We start from the raw sequence: 27,296 nt of genomic DNA, 5'->3' as shown, positions 1-27,296 counted from the left end.
CGCGTTTCATTCATAATTTTGTTGCCCCGAGCACCATTTGCTCTCTTTGCAGCAGAAGAGCTGATAATAATACCGTATATCCATAAGATGAGAAATGATCGATCGATTCGGAAGCCGCAGCTGTCATAAGGAACTGAGAATGATATTAAAAGTCAGGTGCGCGAGGACGAATTTCATTACGTATAGAGATTTCGTCCGAGCCCTGCAATGCGGCCACCTGCACACAAAGACACACATGTATCTAGGCTGTAAAAAACGTCCGAAAAAAAATAAAAGGCGGCTGAGCAGCTAAAAGGTTAAAAAAAGGTCGATAAGCTGCATGCGTTATATACACTAAACACACGGCGGCTACCGCTATGCTGCACTACTGGCGCAGTGTGTAGAAAGTTTTCGAATGCCTCGTAGTCGTCGTCGTCGTCGTCGTCGGTACGTGACTCGGTGGTGGGCGACTGGGCGCACCGTATATACAGATGCATAATACTTGGCAATGACTGACCCATGAGCCAGTGCAGTGGCTCGCTTTGCAATTACATCGCTTTTCCATTTGGATCGTGTTTGAAGAGAGCATCGAAAGAGAGAGGGAGGCCTCTACTAATGCTCGAAGCGCATCGTGGCCTATTTCATTTCGCCTTATATTATCATCGGCCGTATAAATTGCGTGATCGTCATCGTCGTTGTGCACTTGAAAACGTTGAGGTAATATTAGCCGATGGCTTTTGGAATGTTTTCATCGTATTACTGACGATTGCGTATACAGATTTCGATATGCTCCAGGATATTAGTTATAGCCTTGGTAAGGATTATTCAAATCCGCACAAGCGCGATGACGTTGTATTGTACGATCGTTACAGCTACAAATTTAGCATCAGCAGCAAATCCTGCTTGACGTTACTTCGCTATAATAGATAAAGCAATTTTCGCGAGAGATGAAAAGCTCCTCTTCTCTCTCAGCTAGCCGCGCAATATCGGGTCAATGCGAAGGATAATGATAAAATCGAACGCTGCGAGACTCTCTCTCTCTCTGTACACACAAAACTCTTGACTACATAATCGCGCTCACACAGAGAAAAAATTCGCGCGGCGGTGATTTACGACGTGTTATATTGCTCGACAGCTGCAAGCGCATCCCCGAGCGCGAAATAGCTATTATATATAGAAAAAAAAAGGCTAAGTGCACATCGTCGAGCGGAGAGAGCCTCGCGAGAAGGATAATACGTATACGTGAGGGCCTCGCCGCGATAAGTGCACACTATGCTGCAGAGCTGTGGTGGTGGCCTTGCACGGGATGCACCCACCTATACGTAGTTGTGGTAACTATCTCTATCCACGTGTATGTGTGTGTGTGTTTATAGAGACGTGGGTGGGTGGGCTGCACATAGCTCAGAGCAGCCGCAGCTCGCAACGAGGGTAAAGTCGAATTTGCCCTTGTCCTTGCAGCTCTATTCGGTCTAGTCTCGCTGTCGCTGCTGCTGCTGCTGCGGCTGCGGCTGGGGGGATATACGTCTGTGTTATACGTGTGCTGCTAGAGCTAAGCTCTATTAAGTGCTCCGCGCGTGGATAAGTGGGTGGCTCGATTCCGTGTACTATATCGTGTATATACGTACTGTAAAACTCGGGCAGTCGGGTTGGCTCTGCACACGGCCAGTGCAGCCCGAAGGATGAGGTATATACGATACGATACGTATGTACACGAGACTTGCGCGCGATTGTTATGCTTGACGGCTAGGCGATACCTATACAACGCGATGAATTTCAAGGAAAGCGACGAAGAAAAAGAAAAAGTTTTGTTTTTATCGTTGTTGTTGCTGCTCTTGTTTCATTTATAGCCGTATAGAGAGAGATCGAAAAAGGGAATTTATTTATATCCTCGTCGTATCGGCTAAATAATACGTGTATAGATTTGTAAAAAGCTCTGCGAGGGGGAAGCTGTTGCTACAAACCCTCTGATCTCTCTCTCTCAGGGCGGTACGGCACGACATATTGCGCTCGGTGGTAGTGATCGAATTTAGAAAAGGATCGATGCCTCAAAGGAAGGCAGCGTATTGGTATATACACCCTCGCACACAGCTGTGTCTGTAAAAAATGCCCCGGGACAGTCAGCCAGCTCGAGTTAGCCAGACTGAAAATTACTCAAAAGCTCTCTCTCAGCCCTCTCGTAAGCTCGGGCTTTTCACGAAGTCTGCGCATGGTCGCGCAACCCCCGGTGTGTCACCCGTTTCTGCGGACTTTGCAACTCTCTCTGCCTCGTGCTCGATCGAGTGCGATCCCTCCGGATCTGCAGCGTTTATTATCCGGGCGCAATATCGCAACGAGATGTATATGCCGTGTATGCACCCCTTTTTGCGTGCGTTGTATATATTCGTGAATCTCTTGGGACTTTATATAATAATAAATACGTAAAAAAAGATAAATTAAAGTACAGGATAATTACTCGCAGCTATAGCTCGGTTCGTGCGCTGCTCTCGGAATATTTGGCAGAACACATTCGATCTGCGAGCTATATAACAATGTGTGCCGAGCTTTCGCAATTTGTAACACGACAAATCAGCGCGACGACGCGCGTTCGCGTGCACGCACACGCTCGAAGCTCATTACATTATACCGCGGCTCTCGCTCGACATGATCTACGACCGTTTATTAAAATACAAAAAAAAAAAAAACAAGGAGAAAATACTCGAGCATTGTCGTACACACACACATGCGGCTCGTAGATTTTCGCTCTCTATACGAGCGACTGGCCGGGGCTCTAAAATCAGGCCACGTATAATACACGACACACGAGCTGCGAACGAGCTATACGTTACACGCCTTACGTGCACCTGCATAGCTCGTATGCTAATGCATTATATGTATATCTTATGTGTCGAGCATATATACGCGTGTACAGGTATGCGCAGCGCGAGACGACTGGATAATGGCAATGAGTGTACCCCGCAGCAGATCTAAGTTTTCTTTTATTTTTCTTCTTCTTCGATGTTGAGCTCGCCATTATTATCCGATGTGTATCGGCTGGCGAGACTCGCGCGAAGCTATTATATCGCGACTGGATACATAAGAGCGTCCGTGTATTCGCTCGATAATTAATATTAACAATTTATTTCCAATTTTCCTATATATTGTTTAAATATTGGTATTAAATTTAGATCTCATGTAAAAGAAATTAATTCAAATTTGGAATAGGGTTTAAGTACATCGTATATTCGCAGGTATAAATCCCTCCACGACGATCGGTTGTATAAATAAGCCGCGGCGCTCGATTGCACATATAAACGATGATCGTCGATCGCGAGTCTATAAATTTCAGCACGTCGATCGACTCGATTACATTCGCGCTCGGAGCTTATAATACGTGTCGACGATTAGACGACGCGTATGTCTCACGATGTGTATTGTACGAGCCACGCCTTTCGCACGCCGTACGGCGCGTAAAATCAAAATTCTCCCTCCCTCTCTCTATCTCTCTCTCTCTATGCTGTGCACCACTGTACACGCTCTGCTTATAGGTATATATATCGAGCTCGCGCGATTATATTATGTGCCGTGCCGCGAGCATTTGCGTCTGCGCGATGCATCATCATCGCGCGATCGACGCTGCACGATGATGTATGCATGCCACGCGTTATCCTTCGCAGCCCGAGTAGAGGATCCCTCGCCTCTGTTATACATATTTTTATTCTTCTTCTTCTCTTTTTCATTTCGAAGCGCGTGACTAATACCTCGTCTATGCGCTAAAACGGGTGTACGATACGCGCGCGCCTTCCACCGATATTAGCATGGACATGCCCATGTTTTCCGAGGCCGGGAGCGGGATCGTTTAATTATGAACTTGACGTAATAAAATTCATGGTACTTCTTGACGCAGCTTACTCATTTTTCAAAGTATTTTTTCGATGAGTGTGATAACTACACTTGTGACCCCTTTGACAAGTGTAATGAATCGTACTTTATCTTTCAGATTCAAGGATTTAGTCCGAAAAAGTTTCCTTCGACGTCACGTATGGTTTAAAATATCATTTCGATTCGAGCCTATACCAAATTGTTTTCTCCCTCAATGAGGGAGCAAAATTTTACGATATTAAAGTTAACAATACTAAAATTAAAAGTAGTCGACGTACTGCGGTGGGTTTGTTTCTGTATGAGCATGAGCTTTTGTTGCCCGACGTCAATTTTGAGCTCTAGCTGTAGCTCATTTTTCGGCTGGACGTACATTGGACACTTGTTACTGTCCTTCTTACAACCGAAACTTATTTAACTGACCACAAAAGTATCTCAGAAATATTATATTAATTTTTTCAAATTTTTATTCGTTTCGTTATTCAAACACGATCATCAGCTTATCACAGGCAAGAATATTTTTCTTATTATAAAATTACATTTTTAGTATATGTATGGGATATATCGTGTCAACTGACTCCTCCCCCCCCCCCCCCCCCCNGGATCAGAGTTGTAATTTGATTTTTCATATTTAATTCTGCTTTCCAAGAGTGAATATGAAAAAATGATTGAAACATGATTTTTTATGTAAAATTTGATGAGGAATTCAAATTTGATGTCAAAAATCACATTCATAAACTCCAAGTACCTTAATTTCTTACTTTCAGCCTCAGTGACAAAAATAAACATGTTCGTATCCAACGATATGGCCAATATTGTAATATGTTCATCGATACACCAAAATACAACTTCTGATAAGTTGTTGTCATCGGCAGACAAACAGACTTCATTATTGACCTTCATATGGGTCAAAAAAACATGGTTTTTCTCTAGATTTCCTCTATTTTTGACTCATATGAAGCTCAATAATAAAGTATGACCAAAATTGATCAGAAGTTGTATTTCGGTGTATCGATGAACATATTACAATATTGGCCATATCGCTGGATACGAACATGATTATTTTTGCCCCTGAGGCTAAAATTTAGAAATTAAGGTACTTGGAGTTAATGAATATGATTTTTGACATCAAATTTGAATTCCTCATCAAATTTTACATAAAAAATCATGTTTCAATCATTTTTTCATATTCACCTTTGGGAAGCAGAATAAAATATGAAAAATCAAAACAAAAAGAAGGAGGGGGGGGGGGGACAGTTGACGCAATATAGCCCATATAAAAATGCGCATAATTATAAGTTGAGGCATTAAAGGATTAATAACCCCTAGCACCTGAAACGTTGGTTAATTTTTCCCCGTTTTTATGCTCTCGGAATTACGCACATATCGCCCGTTCGTGTAAACCAATTGTGCGCCTAAGTGCATGATATTTTCATTACGATCTCGGTATAATGTTAATTACATGTCAGTGGTCGTTGTACAAAACTGTCTACGCTCAGTCGCTATTAATCATTTCCTGCTGTAAGAAGTGTTTACAAATAATATCCGTACACGTTTGTTGGGGAAAATAAGATACGCTGTTGGCTACTCGAGGTATCTAATTTTGAATAATTTCAAGATAAATTATTGTAACGAAGCGATGGAAAGCAGAAAGGATTTAGTTAGGTATACACTTTTTCATACTTGCCAAAGATATATTTTTAAACGATCGTTTCTTTAGTGTTAAAGAGGAGCCTCGTGACGATTGGGAAGATGTAGCCAACGAGAGTGTCGATCCAGGGGTCTCGGTCAAAACCGAAAACTCTGATGAATCATCGGTAACATCTATCTTTTGAAATTATGATCAGATTGGCTCCATAAGAGAACTATAACACAATTTTAATTTTAGGCAAATCCCACCAATGACTGTATTTCGTCGCAGCAGAAGAAAGATGAGGATATTCTGATAGAATGCGAGAGCGTATTGGTAAAACATGAACCTAAGCCCTCATTGACGACCATCTGCCAAGCCACTGTAAAGGAAGAAAATCCAGCAAATGACTCGAGTGGAAAGAAGCCTACAATTTTCATTAAAAAAGAATCCGATTGCGATAATAACCGTCAATTTACAATAGGAGAAGAATCGAGTTTAACAAGACAAATAGAAACGACGAATAAGGACGATGGATCACATGAATTAGAAATTTGCAAAACCGAAAACTCTGATGAATCATCGTCGAATGAGTCATCGGTGAGTCAATTTTTCGAAATTACGTTCGGATTTCCACCATGAAAAAACTATAAACAATTATAAAGACTCGATGTCGTTACAGGATGAAATTTCGATCGAATTGGAGACCGAGAATGTAAAACTTGAACCTAAGCCCTCATTAACGACCATTTGCCAAGCCACTGCAAAGGAAGAAAATCCAGCAAATGACTCGAATGGAAAGAAGCTTACAATTTTAATTAAAAAAGGATTTGATTACGAGAAAAACCGTCAATTTACCACTGGAGAAGAATTGAGTTTAACAAGACAAATAGAAAAAACGAATAAGGACGATGGATCACTTGAATGTAAAATTTGTCATAAATCGTTTAGATACCCAAGTCAACTCAAAATACACGTGAATCAAGTACATGATAAAAACAAACCCTTCCAGTGTGAGATTTGTAATAAATCATTTGGACAAAAAAGTAATCTCAAGAAACACGTAAATTCAGTACATAATCAGAGCAAACCCTTTGAGTGTGAGATTTGTCACAAATCATTTGGACAAAAATGGGAGCTCACCACTCACACGAGTGCAGTACATTTAAGGAGCAAACCCTTTGAGTGTGAGATATGTAATAAATCATTTGCATACAAGAGTGATCTCAACAAACATACAACGACAGTACATGATCCTAGCAAACCCTTTGAGTGTGAGATTTGTCACAAATCATTTGGACGAAAAGATTACCTCACTATACATGTAAATACAGTACATAATCGGAGCAAACCTTTTGAGTGTGAGATTTGTCATAAATCATTTGGATACAAAAATCATCTTAAAGTTCATCTAAATGCCGTCCATGATCGTAGCAAACCCTTTGAGTGTGAGATATGTAATAAATCATTTGGACGAAAATGGGAGCTCACCACTCACACGAGTACAGTACATTTGCGGAGCAAACCCTTTGAGTGTGATATTTGTCACAAATCATTTGGATACAAAATCAGCTTCGAAACGCATATGAGTGCAGTACATATGAGTAGCAAACCTTTCGAGTGTGATATTTGTCACGAATCATTTGGATACCAGAGTGTACTCAAATCTCACGTAAGATCAACTCATGAACGGAGAAAATTTGAATGTAAGACTTGTCACAGGTTATTTAGCGGCAAGAAGTGTCTCGAAAATCACATTAATGCAGTACATATGGAAAGCAAATCTTAGAAATATGAAATTTATTTAAAATTTATGATTAAACGGGTTATACGATATGTAATTTTAGATAAACATTGTCATGAACAATAAAGCTTTTCAAACTGTTATTCATTTGGTCGTCACTGTGAAAATCTTTTATTATTTTTTCAAACACGAACTCAAATATTAATACGGTTTCACGTGTATTTGGTCTTTGAAATACCTTTGTTTTCAAAAAAAGAACTTTCAAACATCCTATATGGCTGAAGTTTTTGCCATGCCCAACTGCTTATCAGAAAATCTGGAATTATTTTGGTGGTTTTGAAATGTTGGTGGTTAACAAAAATCAGCTGTGTAAGAAAAGTTGAACGACGTCTTTATACACATGTAAACATTTTATTGAACATTAATCAATTGAAGTAGTTCCATCTAAGAAGTGTAACTAATGTTGAATTTGAAGGTAAAAAAATTCACAAAAATAATCCAACCAAAACGAAAAGTTATTCGATGCTAACTGAATTCTGATGTCCATGGATAAAATCACTAAAAGTGTAACGTTTAATAACTTTTCGATTTGGTTGATATTTTCGTTTTATTTCAAGATTTTTTAAACGGTTGTTGTGTATTTCTAACAATTTTTAGCAGTGATTTTGCAAGATGAAGTTACATCGTGAAGAAGAAAATTACTATTGGGATCGGGGAAGCAGGTCTAACACAAGATGATCCGAGTTATAACATAGGTCATATACCTTATCGATCTCAGATCCCAATAACCATTATTTTTTAGAAATTTCAGTTTTTTTCGAAGTGTTTAAATTTTGAAAATTGTTTTAATAGCATTCATGAAAAAAAAATTGGAATGATAATTTTTTATAGTGGGAGTACTTTGCTAATGAATTGGTAGGGGTTTTTAAAACATCGAGGACACAATTTTTAATGAAGTATTTAAAACAATAATTTATAGCAATTAAAGAAGAAGCTCATTGGAATTTTTATTAATTTTGTAAAATTTTATTCACCTTTATATTCTGTACTTGTATATAATTATATGCTAGGTATGTGTGCTTTACGAATTAAAATTGTGTTTCCCCCGTGGATTAGAAAGGAAAATAAGGTCTAATGTTTTTTTTTAAATTCACTTCTGGTACTGTTCCGCTGGATTTTTTATCAAATTTATTCCGAGGCGTTGTTTCAAAAGTTAGTCAGAATCACTCTTATATGGTACTATTTGCATGGGACGTGCCCGCCTGCGACAGACACACTGTACGAATCGATAGTTACATAAACACGAAATTAGCGCGCGTATTACGTTTCTTCGACTCGCTTCTCCGTGTGTATAATTCCATTACTCGTTTCTTTCCTCAAATGCGGGGTAAGCTTAACGAGATCAGCGCACAGGTATAGAAGAGAAGAAGCTGCTGAACTGTCGAGCGCAGATCGCGATGTCTTTCTCTCTCTCTCTCTCTCTCTCTCTCTTTTTTTCCTTACCCCCTTTTTGTTTCTTCTTCTTCTTGTACAAGTACAAATGCTGCATCGGACTGTGCGCGCGGAGGCTATATACAGAGGCCTAGTAGCGAGCTTGCGCGTGACTAGCTGGAACATCTTCGACTTTTGCAGATGTTCTTTTTCTTTTTCTACTTCTTCCACTTGGCGTGTATATAAGCGGCTATATACGTGCGCATGATTATCGTTCGTGTGCCGCGACGGGGTCATGCAGGGCTTTGACTTACTTCCAGTTACATATATGTATGTACGTGTTTGCGCGACCCCATGTATACGTGTACACGGCAGCAACACTGCCAACGAATTTTCCATCTACGTTGAAAACTCGCTCGTTCGCTCGCTCGCTAGCTGCACACGTATTATATGTAATGAAAAAGAGAGAGAAAAAGGGGCTGAATGGGATGGATAGATGAGAGCTCGAGGTTACTCGCATCGAAAATAGACGCGCTCAATTAGTGTGTGTGTGCGCGCAAGCTCGCTGCAAGCTCGCGCGCGCGCAAGCTTCGTCTCGCATCTTTGGTTTTATGGACTTTGTCAAGGCTCTCGAACGCGAGTAGCTTGCGAGTGTTTACGTGCATCATATATATATAAAATATAAAATGCACGGGAAAGGCGGCATTTGGCCATCACGAGATCACCGGAGCTTTACGCGCGCGTTGCGTCGCGACCATTATAGCCGTGAGGCAGAGCGAAGACGCCTTTATACATTACTCGTTTTATGCACATATCGCTTCTAAACGCGTTTTTCATTTAATAGGAATGCGAATATATAAGTTTCTCGCGCGGGTGTTTTTCTCCCGTGCGTTGCGCGCGGCCTCGCCAAGCCGTTTTACTACTGCCCACCCCGCAATAGATGCATAGAAAATACTAGAGTTTCCTCTTGGGACGCGTTTCAATTTTCGTCAAGCTCGCTCGCTCGCAGCCGAGTAAAGAGAGCGCAAATGTGTGTGTGCGTGCTTTTTCGAGCATGTGATTGCTGCGACGTTATATATGTGCCTTAGCGAGTTCTGCAGCGAGTATAGAAACCGGTACTCGTTGAAGCGTCCCTCTGAATAAAAGGTTAACCAATTTTCCGATGTAGCGATCGCTCGTGCCCTCTCGAGTCGGTTCATCTCGCTCGAATATCGTCAATCGGTCAAGTGCAAGTCCGCATGTAACAGCCGCGAGTGCAATGTATTCACTCGACTGCTTGATAAATTCTTCGCCTCGGCGATCGGTAAAGAAGAAAATTGCATATCTCATCGTTGTGCAGTGCGAATCTTATCGGCTACAGACATCAACTCGATCGTCTTACAGATATTTCGAGTCCGCATGATATGATATCGATCAAGCTCGTCCATCGGCATACCTATAATCGTTAGCTATGTAAGTTCAGAGCTTATGCTCCTTTTCGATTTCTCATACTTGATTCTGATCAGCGCAGCGTGCAAAATAAGCCGCGCATATCAGCTGATAAATAATACCGCAGTCGCAAGCTCGCTCGCTCGGACCTAGCTCGAAGTAATTAACGATCGACCCCATATAGTATACATCCATATATCGCGCGCACGCGGCGTGCAAATTCATTAGTCGCGCGAGCTATACACCGCAGGCGTGAGATCATCGAGCCAATACTCGTGAATCTCGAGCTTAATTTTAGCTCTGACTATGGCGCGACCGGCTCGTTTTTCCCGATTTTATACGAGGCCGTATACTCGCTTGATAAGCCTATTTACGAGTCAAGGAAGTGATCTCGCGCTCGCGTCTCTCCGATTATATCCTAGTACAGCTGTGCAGTGTGAGCACGTGCTAGGTACACACACACACACACACACACACACACACACACACACACACACACACACACACACACACACACACACACAAGAGCTGTCACCTATAATACAGGAATACGTAGCGCAAAAGGGCGCCTAGTCCACGAGCTTTGCGGCTACAGTATATTTCGCTGCCGGAATTGACTTCTATGTATACGTGTATAATATATACGTGCTATATCAGTGCTGTATACAGACGAGAGAAGCGTATACATTACATAATCAAGCCTTGTAATGGATGTTCGATACACGAGGTCGCGTAATCCTTATCGTGGATTAGCGAGGCACTTTTGGTCTATAGCCGACACACAGACGACGGCGGATCGCTACGAACAAAAAAAGAAGGCGAGCAAGATCGGCCAGAAGAAACGCTGTACATATTATATCGGACGGGCCGTTAAGGCAAAAAGTTCTTGGCGTATACTTACTTACGTTAACACGGTGGGCCCTACTACAACACGCGGAGCTACGCCACAAATAAAGTCGCGGTCCCCGCACACAGCATCTCGTTACGATCGGGGCCGCGACGACGACGACGACGACGACGATTTTTCCCGCGTAAACCTTCTCCCGTATCTATACATACATGTGCACTGACGTTTTACATAGACTACTACTACGACTACGTCGCTAGACTGCCGGCGTTTTTTTTTTTGTGTTTGGTAAGCCTCCGTTGGAAAAGGTTCGTTGACATGTTCTCGGACGCCGCTACGTATGGCACGGTTATATACATAGCAGTGTGCCTTAGCGAATAATATATACACACACGGCTACGCGGAGGTGCATTCTGTGAGGTCAACATATCGCGCGCGCGCCGCCCGAGCACAGCGCACGCTGTGATAGTATAAGTACAGAGAGAGAGAGAGAGAGATCGAGGGTCACGATTTCGCGCCGCGCACAAGAGAGAGAAAAGCGAATCAGGCAGCAAAGTAGAGGCGCGAGATGTCTATCCTATTCGATTGAGTAAGTGAAAAAAAGAGGAGAAAAGGGAAGAAGAAAAGAGAGAGAGAGAGAGAGAGAGAGAGAGAGAGAGAGGCACACTTACACTGCTTCGAGCGTTTTATCGTATATGTGCGTTCGCATTATAGGTCCCTCGTGCCAAGCGTAAGGTAAATTGCCGTGTCGATTCTTAATTGTATTTACGATGCCACACCCTCGATAATATGCGGCCATATCGTATACACATCGGAATATGAATAAACTTGCTGCAGCGGCAGCTGCGTCCGTTATCCAATCGATCGAGAGAGTTCGTTTCTACTTATGCTCATGGCTCAAAGCTACGCATAGACGCTATTGGCGCAAAGCAGCGTATCATCCTTATGGCTTTTGGTCTCGATATTAATTACACTTCGCAATGGGTTGGAGGCGCAATCGTTATTGCCGCGACTACATAAACGTGTATAAAATGTGAAGGCCAAAGTCGAGGGCGTCGCTGCCAACAGACACTGACCTGAACCTGACACGGAATTTCCGAAGGGCGAGAGAGCTGCATTCGCAATTTCACGGATTCGTGTATCCGCACCGATCGAGTTCAGTATTATATAAGGGATTCAAAGAGTTGCCGTCTCTGCTGCTGCTGCTGCTGCTGCTGTGCCACGGAATTTCGATCGCAAGCGCCAAGTCCTTTCTCTCTCTCTCTTCGACAATTGGGCCCCTCTCGCATCGGCAGAGAGCAGGCAAAGCCCTGCATCTTTTTCCTTTCCCTTTTTTGTGGCCGCTCGAAAAAATGACAAAACACTGCGTAGCGTGTACGTCGGACCGGGCCGTTTTGAAAAAATATTTTTTAATCGCGGGGGCTGAAGGCTGAACTGATAGTTCAAGGTTTCAGATGACAAAAGCCGTGCTCAGAAAGTCAAAAAAGTAACTGAAACAGGAGTCGATATATTTTCAAAGTTGAAAAATGTGGGTCAAAATTTTGAGAATGTTTTTAAATTCGAACCAGGTCCGTCAGTTTTTCTGTATGACCAAAATTAATTTAATCAATACATTGTCTTATGTACTTTTTGTCGTAGAATCGATTGGTAATACCAGATTAGCGATTACTCTGCATTTTAATTGTGAAAATTGTCCTTTCTCCTGCTTTTTTGGATAAAATTTCGGAAAAATGCCACTTTAACCGTTGAGGAAACGCGTAAAAAAATTTGGGAAATTCCTTATACCGTACAAAGATTGTTTTAAAGAAGTGTACGCGACCCTGGAGTTGTAGCTCAATCGTTACGCTCTGAAAGTTACGACAAGTGACTAAAAAGTTTAATTTTTAAACAATTACTTAGCGATGATAGTAATGAAATCAAATATATCCTTTAAACTCAATTCAAGAATAATACTGAAATGAAATTTCGAAAAATATATTGATTTTATAGTCTTGCAATAATGCAAAAAAATATGAATGTTCTAATTTTACAATATACTTGTTATTACTGTTTGATGACACGTTGTAATAATGCTTCCAGTTTTTGCTTGAACTTTCAAGTAGACAATTTTTACAAACGTCAGGTAGAGAAGGAGAGAAAGATCGAGACAAATGGCAGGGCCTTCTGTATAAAATCCATATGTACAGGCACGTACTGTCGACGCGCCATACAAAAGCACGACGGGCCGCGACTTGACAGCTGACCACTTCTGATATACCCTCGATTATTGCAACGGCTGCTGCGACGACGAAGCCGAGTCAATGTGCAGGCAGCAGCAGTGCACACATTGGCGATATTGATCACGTACTGCGCCTTAGCCAGACCGCGTGGGCAATATTTTTACTCTTCGAGCGAGTGGGTATATAAGAGAGAGAGAGATGCGATATTTTCTTAACGCGCCACCACTGTTATTATCGCAATTGGCCTGCCTTCGCTCGTGGACGCGCCTAACAAATTGTGCGAAAGCAATTTTCCGCAGCGACGCGAGCAGTAGCGCAGGGCGATTTGACATGCTCAGTTGTGCGCTCTTCTTTGGATTTTCCTTACAAGTATGACCATTTCTTACATTATTCTTTAGTTTAGTTGCGCACACGCTTAATTTAGAGAGAATTAAAAGCTTCAATTGCACCGTGGGGTGAACCTGCTGCTGCTCAAGAGTCGGAATGACTTCAAAGCAGCAAGCGATCATAAGCAGATAATATGTCCTCGGCTACCAAGCATATTATATACTACCTACCTTAAAGCCCGCCTTAATCCGCCCCGCTGGTATTTTAAGAATGTTATAAGCTAAGCGACTACACGGCGGTATAACCCCGGGGTGCACCATTGCTGCGACGGAAATATTTTCCACGCGGCTTCTCAGCTCCTTTTTTTTTTACCTTTTTCGAGAAGTTTACGCGCAGCGCGAGCGGCGATCGTCAGTTCGCGTTCGTATCAGGGGGGAGGGAAAATTTGAGAAATTAGAAATTCGATCGCTGCCTGCCTGCTGCCTGCGCGACATTCCAGCTTATTATACCGATCATCGGGGCGATCGCGTCGAAGGATCGCGAGGCGCTCCGGTCGTAAAACTTGTTATTTCCTTCGCTGTGCTGTAGCGTCAATTAACGCGTTTATGTATTTATAGCGAGCGCGACGACGACGATCTATACCACTCATCCGTTTTGATTAAAACTTAACGACGCGTACGTATAAAAATGGACGCCGCGCGCGCATAAAATATACATAAGTGGAGAAAATGAAAAAAGTAGGAAACTTACCATCGGAAAAAACGAGTAGCCAGTGTACTCCGATACGTACGTATGTGTACCCAATTATACACCTATAGGCGAGATAAGACCGCTTTTAGTGCTCGTCATGTGGAACTTGGAAGTACTATATTCCCAGGTATACATCTCTATTCGCAGCAAGTAGTTTTGCGAAATATTAAGTTGCCTTATATTTTCGCGCGGTATGTGTATGCAAGCCACTGTAGTGCTCTCGAAAGGGGTGTATTATAGAAAAGATGTACGACTTGTGAGCAGAAGCGCGCGCGATATACAACGCATTACACATACATAGCTCGAAAGGGAGCAAAACAAGAAGTGATCGAGAAAAGCTCGAACGCGATTGAGTTGCTATTATATATTATCTCTCTCGAAGAAGAAGAAGAAGACGCGATGTAATTCGATGGCAGCGCGTGGAAAGCAGCGAGGATATATGCAGCGCACGTATTATAATAAACAGGGATGCGCTTCTGATGCTGCTGCTGTTGCCGCCATAGCGATTCATTATTTATGACATGTATAATTCGTTATAACGACGTGTCCGAACGAGAAAGTGAAACATTTTTAATCGATGTTCGCCCGAGCGAAATGGGTAAATGGTCGATGGAGATAATTGCTTGAACAAGCATATTCATCATCGTCCGGGGAGAGAGAGAGAGAGAGAGCTTTACACATCGAGCAGCTAGTTTTGCTACTCCCATGCGCGAGCATGTGTTTTGAATGTATAGATGTTCGCGTATGTCTACACACGAGCACACAATCGCGACAGCTCTCGATTTTTTGCTTCGTTTTATCGTAGTGTTTCCCAAGCCATGAATCGCGCGACCAACCCCAGCTGCTGCTGCCGATGATGCATCGCTGCGCGAGATAATGCACCGCACAACTTTTGTTTTTCACGGCTTTATACACGAGGATGCCATAGCAAAACAGCAAGTGTGTGTACTGCTGTATCAACACCACTTGTGTGAGTTGTTCGGCAAATCGAGTTAACAAATTGTCGGCAAAGAGGAGCGAGAGAGAGAGAGAGAGAAAATTCTCTCGGCCGAGATCGTCTCTCTGGCCTTATCAATCGCGCATTTACTTATTCCACTTTAACGACCTTGTTATTCGCACGCACGCACACAACCGTGATTCCCTTTTTCCCTTTGGGCACACGCCTATGTATTCGCGCGCGCGAGTGGATCAAACGTCCGCGTGGATCGCGAGTACGCTTATTTTACACCTGGTTATTTTTCTTTTACTTACTTGAAAAAAAAAAAAGGAAAAAAAAAGTCGACGAGAGCCGAGAGTTTTACATATATACGCACGCCCGTGCGAGGCTGTGTGTTGTGTCTATAAACGCAAAGAGGCTTGATCGGCTAATAATAAGCCTTTGAAATAATACGTACTCTCGCGCTGGATCCGAGAGCGAATAACATACATAACACGTGTAATATTTGACTTACTGTCGGCGGCTCGTTGTATTCAGGCCGAGGAGCAGCAGCAGCAGCAGCACAAAATGATATATACTAAGTTTGCGCACTATGTGTGTACACGAGGAGCACGCGTGCGTATATAATACATACATATTTATATTATATGCGTAAACGATCTCGATGCTGCACTGCTTTTAAACTTTATCTGTATATAGTATGCACCGTGGCGCGCAGGACGTCTCTGAAAATTCATTCAACGGGTTCGCGCGGCTTCTTCTCGCGAGCGCACTTCAATCGTGCGTTTCTTGCTTGCTTTTTCTTTTCTATTTTTATGATTTTATTTACTTGTGGGCAATTCTTTGTGTGTGTATATGAGTAAATCTCGTAAAATTCTAATATTTTGCCATTATAAACTAGTACATTACGGTACAAGGGCCTTCAACTTTTGCCCCGCGTGCCGTATACTATTTTTCTTGATCCCCGGTCGAAAGTACGAGTCGGTCAATCAATTTTTGGATTTTCAACAAAAATGTTAGCTGAAAAATCAGAGCTTTGTTTCGATGCCCGCATATCACGAGATTTACTCATATAGCGGAGCACAACCACTCGTCATTTATGCGAAAATCACCAAAAGTCAATAATGATTAACAGAAAAAAGTGTACTTTGAATCCATTTTTTACATAAAACTGTGCGTAAAATTTTTCCGAATCAGTCAGAATATTGAAAATCTTCCATAATGCGATATAAAGCCATCAAATATGACAGTGTCATTCTTAAAATCTACAATTTTAAAATTTGCCATTTGAATTTTTGTCTATACGAATATAAAATTAATTCGTTTGCATTAAATAACTCACTGCGCTAAAAGTTGCATAATTCATGGGGATCGTTGGGCCAGCCATGAAAGTGCAAGGATTTGCAGTTCTGAGGATCATTAAAATGATCAAACGTCTTTCTTTTACTGAAAAGAAGTACCATTTGGCGCCGTAACTGAAGGAGTATTTTGAATATAGTTTTATTTTGATTTTATTATAGTTAATTGGGTCATCTGATTACCAGTTTCTATTCAATCGGTCACAAGCATTTATTATATCTTCACTTATATAAATTAAATACAACAGAACCATAAAGACAATCACCATTGTAAAGGCCACTTTTGAAGCATAAAATGTATCGTAGGGGAGTACAACCACAAACTAAAAATAATGAGCTCAGCTTTATATTAATACATTTTTTGTAATAGTGCGAGGAATATATTGCAATTTCTATAATATATATATTTCTTCTACTGCAAAAAATATGATGGTTTGTGATGTGATTTGTCATCGAAATAATTATGTTATGACAGGCCGTTGGATTTGAATAAATGGCGTGTGATTCAGTAAGTTCGAGTTTTTCAACTTCTGATAACTTGATTGAAAAAAGAAGTGTTTTGTGTGCAAGCAGCGCTGTACAAGGTACTGGTTTTTATAGAATTTTAATAAAAATACCCAGAATCCTGCCAAACTCATCATCGAAGTAAACATAATTATTGTGATTAATAACTTTGTTTGGGCCATTCCTCGTACAGATTCAAACAACCTGAGATATTTTAGTTGAATCATCATTTAATTTAATCATTTCTTACTCTTTATTTGATAATGTAAGTAATTTATTTACTACTTTAAACATAAAAATAACTCAACTCTATTAGCTCGTGATGTAAACGAATGTTCTTGCGAATTCTCGTATTGATTATTTTCATTTTTTGTTCACTCTTATAAAGTATGGAGCTCGATTCCAATTCTTCATGAATGTTGACCATATCTCGTCTAAAATACAAATTAAGTGGATATTACAAATTTTTCATACAATTGGTTTAAGTTAATGTTTACCCAATAATTGAGAACATTCCTACAATAAATTTTCCTGTAAAAACTTGAAAAAAATTCATTGCATTGATTGCAATTATCATGAAGAAAGCTATGATCATAGTGTAACAAAAAAGTATCCAATAATACTTCTCCAAAATATCAGTAAAATAAACAGAGAACGATAAGCTTCTATTAATCGAGTTATTCACTGATATCCAACTGTTTATAGAATATTTTACCAGTGGTTCGAATGTATATAATAAAAAATTAAATGATAAAAGACCTGTAAAAATATTTAAAATAATCATTACTTAAGTTTTGATTTATGAGGTAGTTGTGGGGCTCCGTGTAAGTTTCATACAGTAGGTTTGATAAGAAAATTTTAAAATTTCTTTTAAATGACCTGCAAATGCTCAAAAATAATCATTTTCGTGATTGGGATGTATTTACATGAGGTTCCAACATTTGTCCAGGGAAGCGCATACATTTTTTCATCTTTTTCAAGATACCCTCTCATCACTATATAGGGTGTTACAAAATTACGAAATCTCTCGAAAATCTCGCAGTGAGAACATGATAGAAAATCTAAAAATACTCTTAAGGTGATGCCTTGGCCACAATTTTGACCAACTGATTTGTAATAAAAATGTAAATTGAAATAACTTTTTTACTAGACCGATTTTCGAATAACGGCTCTGTGGAGCCCTCTGCATTGTAGCTGTGAATAACTGCACAGAATTTCAGCCCATTTCATAGGGTAGTTTTTCCGGAAAACAGGATCAAAAATTTTGATTACTGTTTGCAGGATAAAAAATGCTGATCCTGTTTTCCGGGAAAACTATCCGATGAAATTGGCTGAAATTTGTCGCAGTTATTCACAGCAATAATGCGGAGGGCTCCACAGAGCCGTTTTTCGAAAATCAGCCTGGAAAAAAGTTACCAGAATATACATTTTTTGTGCTCGGTCGGTAAAAATTGTGGCCAAGGCATCACCTTAATACATCGGAAAAGATGTTTTGCATTTTTCATCATCCTTTCCCTGCAAGATTTCCAGAGTTCTACATACGTTTTTAAATCTTTGTAAATATCAAGTTTTATATTCTCTAAATAATCGAGTAAGAAATCACTTGTAGTTCAATCGTTAATCTTTTTGATACTTTAAAATTGAAGTACATGATTAATCGTTAAAAAAAATGTCGAAAATGTTATAAATTGTAAAAAAATAACTTCATTAACTCCATAAAATAAGCACTAACAAAAGTAAAGTAAAGATATAATGAAGCCAATTTTTGTGTGTTGCAATATAATTTTTTTTTTTTCAATGTCAGATCCGTAATTTTGCCACATTGTCCCAATTTGGATTGTTATACCCTTAACCTATTGTAAAATTGGTATTCAGTTTAAAAAAGCAGTTACAAATGCGTTTTAATAATTTTGATACATACCTGACTTGAATCGTACATGAGGGATATAAATAGAAAAAAAAAACCAAGAACCTGAATGAAAACAAATAATGTATCAAATACATTATAACCATTCATACTTCCTTCAATAACTCCAAGTATAAGAACTAGCGCCTAAAACGAAACTTCTTATTTTTTTTTTCATTATCGTACCGCAATATTAAAAAATTTAAGAAACAGTGCACACATTCTGAATCTACCAATTTTAAATACTACTTTCTATATGAATCTTTTTAAATTTTATCGTTAGAAGGTCAAAAAAATCTTCAAACTCACTCACGAAAATTTTTTTAAAGTATCTTACAGTTGACGTTAAAAACATTTTCAAACAATTTTTTAACGCACACGTAAGACACAATATGTATTGCTTGTAAATAAATTAAAAAATATAGCAATATTTTATGCTTTAAGGAGATCTTGTATTCAAAATTGCATTTATAAATACCATATTAAACAATGCAAATCCAAAAAAGCTGATAACCATTATTATTCCAAATTTTCGAATAATTTTATTCATGTCTGGAGATATAAAAATCCATTGAGTAATATAGGAAAGATAATTTATCATAGCTGGGGGCGAATAATTTTCTTCAGAAAGCAAAAGATCAATGTAGTAACTCATATTTGGGATGTCAAAAAGAATAAAACTTTTTTAAGCTAATGATAATTGTAAACTGCAATCATTCCAAAATATTACATTCAAAAATAAAACTTAGACTGAAATTTACGACTGTACATACTGGTATAACATTTAACTCTTATAAACATTTAAATATGAAGGGGAAGGTTGCTAAGTAAAACAAAAGAATTCTATTGTCCACCAATTTTTGTGACTCGCATGAGCTTTTCGTGTATTAATGATAATAGTGTAAAATTTATTATTGAAACGAAATTTTTGATTTTGGATAGTTATATATTATTGAGTGATTTGTCAAAAGTATTCACGATGCATTTGATATAATTATATGGTCAATTATTGTCCATTACATGCTATTTTGGACTATCTATATGCAGTTAAAGTTAACCCTTGGATATTTTAGTTGTGCGTAAACACGTGTCTTATAAATTTTTAAAAAGCGACAAACCTTGCTCGATATCACGTAACAGCTGAATTATTTAAATACGTCCATTTGTGCATGGTGCGTGTAAAGCATTATATGAGTAAATCTCGTGAAATTTTAATATTTTGCCATTATAAAACCTATTTTTTTTTAAAGCACACTCGTGAAATTTTTCTTAGGGACTGTTAATAATAAGAGCCGCGGGCTTCTTTAAAGAGCAGAGGAAAAGATTGGTGTATTAATAAAAGACACTTTTAATCAAGTATTGTTTAATTAATGTATTAATATAAGTTAATTTAAGTAATGTATTTATAGAAGACACTTTTATTGATTACAGTAAGCATGTACCACGCACAGTACTATGAGAGAGAATAATTAGGCATACGCACAGCGCACAGCACAGCACACACCGAGAGCCGGGACTCTCCCCCCACTCACACACATTCGTCACTCGTGCTCGCTCGTACCTTTTTCAAACATACCGCCAGCCCGGTCGGAGACAGGCATTGATACATACGATTTATAATAAATAGTTTTATATGATACACGTGCATAATACATTTTACGTACAATAGTTTATCTTTATGTTACAAGTATACATCATACTAATTTGAATTAACATTACTATGGATCGTAGATAATTATAATTATAATTATGTTGCTATTTAAGTAGGTAAGTTAATGTTATTGATCAGGTGAAGCTCGTGGTGTCGGTATTGGCATCAAACAGAGTTTCACCACTGGGCGAGTTAGTATTTTTGATCCAACCTTTATTTTTACTACACGAACTATATTATCCTTTCCTTTGATTGTCTCGATGACTCTACCTAGTGGCCATTGTGACGGAGGTACTTTTTCTTCGATCAATAGAACAATAGAGTCCTTCAGTACATTGGGTTGCGGTCGGAGCCATTTGACTCGTTTTTGTAATGTTTGGAGATATTCTTTTCTCCACCGTTCCCAAAATATGTCTCGTAGTTTTGAAATCATATCCCATCTATTGGTAGGTGATATTTTTTCATTGATTAAATTTGGTTCAGGTATGGATCTTGTGGGTTCACCAACCAAAAAATGTCCTGGAGTAAGTGGTAGTTTATCTTTAGGATTGTAGCTGAGTTCAGTGAGCGGCCTTGAGTTCAGACATGCTTCTATTTTGCATAGCAATGTGCTTAATTCTTCAAAAGTCAGTACTGTGTCTCCAATTACACGACGTAAGTGGCTCTTTACTGAACGTACACCGGCCTCCCACAAGCCACCGAAGTGGGGTGCAGACGGTGGAATGAATGCCCATTCTACACCCACGTTGGCAAGAGTTTGTGCAGTGTTATGATAAAAGCTCGACGCTTCCGAATACATTTGTTGCAGCTGTCGATCTGCACCGTGAAAATTTGTGCCGTTGTCACTCAAGAGTAGCTGACAATGACCTCTGCGCGCGATAAATCTATTAAACGCTGCAATGAATGCCGTTGACGTCATATCGGAGACTAATTCCAAATGTACAGCTTTGACGGCCGTACACACAAAAAGGCACATGTAAGCTTTTTGTGGTTTTAGATTACGTCTTCGAATTGGCGTTATACGAATGGGTCCTGCGTAATCTACACCAGTGGTCAAAAATGGTTTGATTCCTGTCACTCGGCAGCTTGGCAGATCAGCCATTTGAGCTTGTATTGGCTGATTTGCATGTCTTGCACATCTCACACAGCTTCGCACCACCTTGTTATATAAGGCTCTACCATTTACTATCCAAAATTGTGAGGATACAAAGTTTCTTGTTTGAGATGGTCCGCCGTGAAGAGTTTGGCTGTGTGCATAATTTATCAAAAGAGTAGATAACGGGCAGGACTTACTCAGTAGAATAGGATGTTTATTTGAGAAAGTTAACATAGGAGCGTTTTCTATTCGGCCTCCTACTCTCAAAATTCCCATGCTGTCAAGAAATGGTTTAAAGGGTAACAGCTTTGATGCATTTTTTATGCATTTCTTGTTATTCAAATCTGCGACTTCTGCACTGAAGCTTGTGCGTTGTGAAATTTTAATTATTGTATTTTTGGCATGCAATAATTCTTGAGATGTTATAAATGAAGACTGCTTATCAGTCGATCGTTTGCAATTATTTGTAAACCTATTGATGTATGCCACGACTCTGATTAGTTTTGAATACGAAGAAAATCTAGTCAAAATATTATTGTTATCGCTCACTTGTGCAGTCAATATTGTTATGTTATTTTTTCTTTCTGGAGGTATTTTTGGTAGCGCAGATGACGTATATTTAATTATATCTTTCTCAAGCCAATAGGGGCCATGCCACCATTGTTGGCAATTTTTGAGCTGTGAAGGGGTGATTCCACGAGTGGCTACGTCGGCAGGATTGTGTCCTGACGATACGTGAAACCAATTTTGTGCTGTCAATATTGACTGAATTTTCGATACTCGATTTGCCACAAATGGAGTCCACTTCGATGCATGATTGGATATCCATGCTAATACGACATTGGAGTCTGTCCAGCCATAAGTTTTTACTGACTCCAGATGAAGCCCAGCTTTTATTTTTTGTAGTAGTTCAGCTAAGAGCACTGCTCCACAGAGTTCTAGCTTTGGAATGCTCATTGTTTTTACCGGTGCCACGCGGGACTTTGCAATCAGTAGGTTTGATTTATACGTACCATCAGGCATCAATACTCGTAAGTATACGCATGCAGCGTATGCACGTTCAGATGCGTCACAAAATCCATGTAATTCTATGGTGTTGGTAGATTTTGTTATGCCTATCCATCGAGTTACTGTAATTTTCTCTAACAGTGATAGTGATTCATAAAAGTTGACCCATTTTTCCGCGAGTGCTGAGGGCAATGGCTGATCCCAATCAAGATTTAACAGCCACGTATCCTGAATGACAACTTTGGCAAATATCAGCACTGGAGAGAACCACCCTTGGGGGTCAAATAATTTTGATAGTTCCGACAAAATATTTCTTTTTGTTGGAGCATCTCGTGATTTAGGAGATAGGGACACTTGTAGTGAGAAGCAGTCCTCTTTTGAATTCCACCACAGACCTAAGGCAGATATTCCTTCGGCTGTTGGTATTGATTTGTTCAAATCCTTTTTTTCAATGCGTAATTTTGAATCAGTCGCTGCCCACTTGCTCAATTCAAAACCGCCAGCCCTGAGAATACTAATCAGCTCACGTTGAATTGAGAGTGCTTCTTCAACACTGTCAGCTCCTGCATAGAAATCATCCACGTAGCAGTCGTGCTTTAATATCTCAGCTGCCATTGGATAGTTTTTTCCTTCGTCATTGGCCAATTGTTGCAATACTCGCAACGCGAGAAATGGCGATGACGTTAATCCATACGTTACTGTATTGAGGTCATATGACACTATTTCATCAGACTCTTGACTTTTCCACACGATTCGTTGCCACTTTCGATCGTTGTTATTTACCAGGATCTGTCTATACATCTTGACTATGTCAGCAGTAAAGGCCACTTTGTGAAGTCTCCATCGAGTTAACACAATCCATATATCATTTTGAAGCTTTGGACCTGCATATAAGCAGTCGTTCAGTGAATACTTTGACGAAGTTTTTGATGAGCCATTAAACACAACACGTAACTTATTACTGTTATCATGAGTCTTAAAAACTCCATGATGTGGTATGAAATACCCGATTTCATTTGAGATATGTGACACATTCATGTGATTGAGAGACTCGTATTCAGTCATAAATTCAATGTACTTGTTATTTAACATTTTATCATTTTTTAATCTTGTCTCGAGATGAGTGAAACATTTTTTGGCAGTAGAGAAGTTAGATTTTAAATGTTTATTTGGATCTAACTTAAACAACAGTGGTACCACGTATCTACCTGTTGCATCACGCTGAACAGACTCAGCAAATATTCTTTCACATTGAATATCGTCATCAGAGGGAATAGCTGACTCATGAAGATCATCTATTTCCCAGAATTTCTGTAAATCGCAGCCAACGCATTGATTAGAATCATGAGAGCTCTGCTCATTTATATTGCTGATAATGTGACTACTTGTTAAACAAGTAATTGGTTTGACTTCGGTATGAGATTTCTGAGGCACCTCTGTATCCCAGAATAAGTCTGCTTTAAATGCAGTACAGCATGTCACTGTCCTTGATTCAGTGATCTTGGTACAGTTATTTGATTTGGGCGGATGCGTTTTTCCCATGAGCACCCATCCGAAAATGGTTAGCCTGGCCACTGGTTCATCCAACGTTCCTTGTCGCTCACCATCTTTGAAAATGAAACCAGTAAGGTCTGTACCAATGAGTAAGTCGATGGTGCCTGGTGTTGCATAACTAGGGTCCGCCAACGTCAATCCCGTCAAATGAGGCCAATTGTAATTTTTTACTGGGGCGTTTGGTGTATCCTGAGTTATCTTGTCTATGATGAGAGCCGTCACTGGTAGCTGTACTTGATGATTGTCCGTCGGGCTAATGGAGAATGTCGTTTCACGTGCCACTGTACCCGCATTCATGCCAAGGATACCAAATAAATCTGCTTTAATAGGCCAGTTTGGTAATTTTAATTTTTCTGCAATTTTTTTGGTAATGAAAGACGTGTTCGATGCAGAATCAAGAACTGCTCGAACTATAATAGCTTTGCCAGACCGAGTCACGAGCCTCACCTGTGCAGTAGTTAACAGCACTACTGATTTGTTTTTTGTTCTTATACTATCATTCGCGCATGCAATAATTTTATTCGGTGTTACACTATTAGCAACGCAGGAATTTATTTCAATATCAGACTGTGCTGTCTGTGCTCGTTTATTTGAGGAATTACTATTGAGTGCATCATGCAGTAGTATGTGATGCTTGCTCTTGCAATCGTTACATCTATATGATGAAGTGCATGCTTGAGAGCTATGCCCAGATTTTAGGCACAAAAAGCACAGTCTGTTTTGAGTCACATGTTCTTTTCGCTTGCTCGGAATTAACGCTTTAAATTTACTGCATTTACCGGTTACATGACTTTCTGAACAATAAGTACAAGTATTTTGTCTGTTTATTTGAGAGACATTAGCATTATTATTATTATTACCCTTTTGATTTGTGGATCTATGGTTTGCGTTTGTTACATTGGAATTTGATTTTGACTTTGCAGATTGGTTTGCTTTTTCAAGTGCATGCATTCTATTTTCTAAGAAGTTGGTCATTTGTTTAAATGTAGGAACGGCTTTGCTATCGCCAAGAGAAGTTTCCCAATGAATGCTAGTTTGTTTATCTAATTTTTCAGAGAGAAGAAACACAAACCATTCGTCCCACACATCAATTGGTTTTCCTAGTCCATCAAATGCACGAATAATTTGTTTAAAGGCGTTTAGGATTAGTTTTAAATCATGTGCACTTGAGCCTTTCATTTGCTCCAAATCGAATAATTTTCTCATGCATGCTCCCGACAGTATTCGATTGTTATCATACCGTTCCTTTAAATCGTGAAATGCAGATAAGTAATTTTGACACGTTATTTCGTAATTTGCAATGACGTCAGCGGCTTCACCGGACAGACAAGAGTTTAAATATAAAAATTTACGCGTGTTGTCAATTGTACCAACCGTGTGAACCAACGCATTAAACTGGTCCTTGAAAGATTTCCACTCGAGAGGGTTTCCGTCAAACTTCGGCAAATCTATCTTGGGCATTTGAATTTGCTGCGATACTGCTTGGATTGTAGAGCTGGATTCGTTCGTCGGAGGAATCAGCGGTTGAGCTTGTTGTGCTTGTCGACGTAATTGTTCGATGGCGTTGTCTATGAGCACCACCGAATCCATGTATATTTCTTCAGCTTCAGCAAACCACTCCTTTGTTATATAATCATCGTTTGCAACATTTTTAAGACGGTTTATGGCTCGATCGTTTTCATAAAATGTGGTCCAATGTTGGACTATTACTGCTCTGCGGTTATTGAAGTGAGTTTCACTCTTACGCTCCGATGGAGTCTTTTTTAAATTATCTAGTGCCTTTGAGAGTTTGAGAATCAAGGATTGTTGTTCTGCCACTAATTCCTCTTTCGTAGACATGTTGAACAAAGTGTAGTTTGCTTCTGTATAGTATCAGTTTTCTTCTATTATTTCACTGTACTATATCGAATGGCTTTAGTGGCAATGTCAACGCAGGTGTATATTCTGCGACCGAAATTATACCGTCTGTAGGTAAAGAGAGATAACGAGAGCAAGAGATGAACTGCGTACCAGCAGATCAAGTGCGCAAGTCTATTTGCGAGACGTCTCCATTGGCCTTGCTCGGTTTGGAGCTTCTAAACTGTGCGTGCATAGAAGAAGGACAGAGAGACAACAAGACAGGATGTGAGCATGAGAATGCCGAAATTCTCGACGTTTCGATAAGCCGTCTTTACGCGCTTATCGCAATGAAGCGAGTAATGGCGGATATTGCCATTCACTCAGTTTGTTCTTAGACAATTATCACATATATCGTTGTTTTTCAGCTCGATCATATGTGATTCACTCAAACTGCACACCGTAATCAATGCCACAATTTTCACTGTATCAGTTCAACACTTTATTTTTTATTTTGCAATTTGCTTTTGTTCACTTTGCACGAATTTCTTTTTCACTTCATTGCTCTTTCCCGGCCGATGCACCAAAATGTTAATAATAAGAGCCGCGGGCTTCTTTAAAGAGCAGAGGAAAAGATTGGTGTATTAATAAAAGACACTTTTAATCAAGTATTGTTTAATTAATGTATTAATATAAGTTAATTTAAGTAATGTATTTATAGAAGACACTTTTATTGATTACAGTAAGCATGTACCACGCACAGTACTATGAGAGAGAATAATTAGGCATACGCACAGCGCACAGCACAGCACACACCGAGAGCCGGGACTCTCCCCCCACTCACACACATTCGTCACTCGTGCTCGCTCGTACCTTTTTCAAACAGGGACTTAAAAGTGATTCAGAAACATGAAAAAAATAGTGCCCATCAAATTTGGGCGAGGGCCATTGAGGATTTCAAAAAGTACATGTTAAAGCTGAAGCCGATGAACCAATTATTTTAAGACAATATTTGCTCCTAAATTTGGTTAAAATATTGATTTTTTGACATTCAAAAAAAGAACATAGCGTCATCTTTCCCAAAATGTCGAAAACTAAAATGGGCAATATAAATTGTGCCATTTATAGTAAAACTGTTGATGTGTAACGCAAACTTCGATTAAAATGCACTGAAAATATTTACACAATGAGCGCGGGCAAATTTCCACGTTTATATGGTACATAACTTTTTCTACG

General features: G+C 39.6%; 2 protein-coding genes across 2 annotated transcripts; one reads left to right on the top strand and one right to left on the bottom strand.

The window, feature by feature from the left end:
- Positions 1 to 5,348: 5,348 nt before the first annotated feature.
- Positions 5,349 to 7,281, top strand: LOC106657009 (zinc finger protein OZF-like). Its single transcript, XM_014378239.2, has 4 exons — positions 5,349 to 5,499; positions 5,555 to 5,651; positions 5,723 to 6,064; positions 6,147 to 7,281. The coding sequence occupies exons 1-4, from the start codon at positions 5,474 to 5,476 to the stop codon at positions 7,251 to 7,253; spliced, it is 1,572 nt and encodes a 523-aa protein (XP_014233725.1). The 5' UTR covers positions 5,349 to 5,473; the 3' UTR covers positions 7,254 to 7,281.
- Positions 7,282 to 20,216: 12,935 nt separating this feature from the next.
- LOC106656842 lies at positions 20,217 to 26,839 on the bottom strand. Its single transcript, XM_023462995.1, has one exon. It carries the CDS (start codon positions 26,061 to 26,063, stop codon positions 20,694 to 20,696), a length of 5,370 nt encoding a protein of 1,789 aa, XP_023318763.1. The 5' UTR covers positions 26,064 to 26,839; the 3' UTR covers positions 20,217 to 20,693.
- Positions 26,840 to 27,296: the final 457 nt, after the last annotated feature.

Source organism: Trichogramma pretiosum, unplaced genomic scaffold (assembly GCF_000599845.2).
Source record: "Trichogramma pretiosum strain Unisexual culture from Peru unplaced genomic scaffold, Tpre_2.0 scaffold14, whole genome shotgun sequence".
Taxonomy (NCBI): domain Eukaryota; kingdom Metazoa; phylum Arthropoda; class Insecta; order Hymenoptera; family Trichogrammatidae; genus Trichogramma; species Trichogramma pretiosum.
The sequence above is the reverse complement of the archived record's forward strand: the minus strand, read 5'-3'. Positions and strand labels throughout refer to the sequence as shown.

Bases quoted from the DNA above. Each gene is read 5' to 3' on its own strand.
- LOC106657009 (XM_014378239.2), top strand. From the start codon at position 5,474: ATGGAAAGCAGAAAGGATTTAGTTAG. The intron at 5,500-5,554 runs GTATACACTTTT...TCGTTTCTTTAG, and splicing joins AGCAGAAAGGATTTAGTTAG to TGTTAAAGAGGAGCCTCGTG. The intron at 5,652-5,722 runs GTAACATCTATC...TTTTAATTTTAG, and splicing joins AAAACTCTGATGAATCATCG to GCAAATCCCACCAATGACTG.
- LOC106656842 (XM_023462995.1), bottom strand. From the start codon at position 26,063: ATGTCTACGAAAGAGGAATTAGTGGCAGAACAACAATCCTTGATTCTC.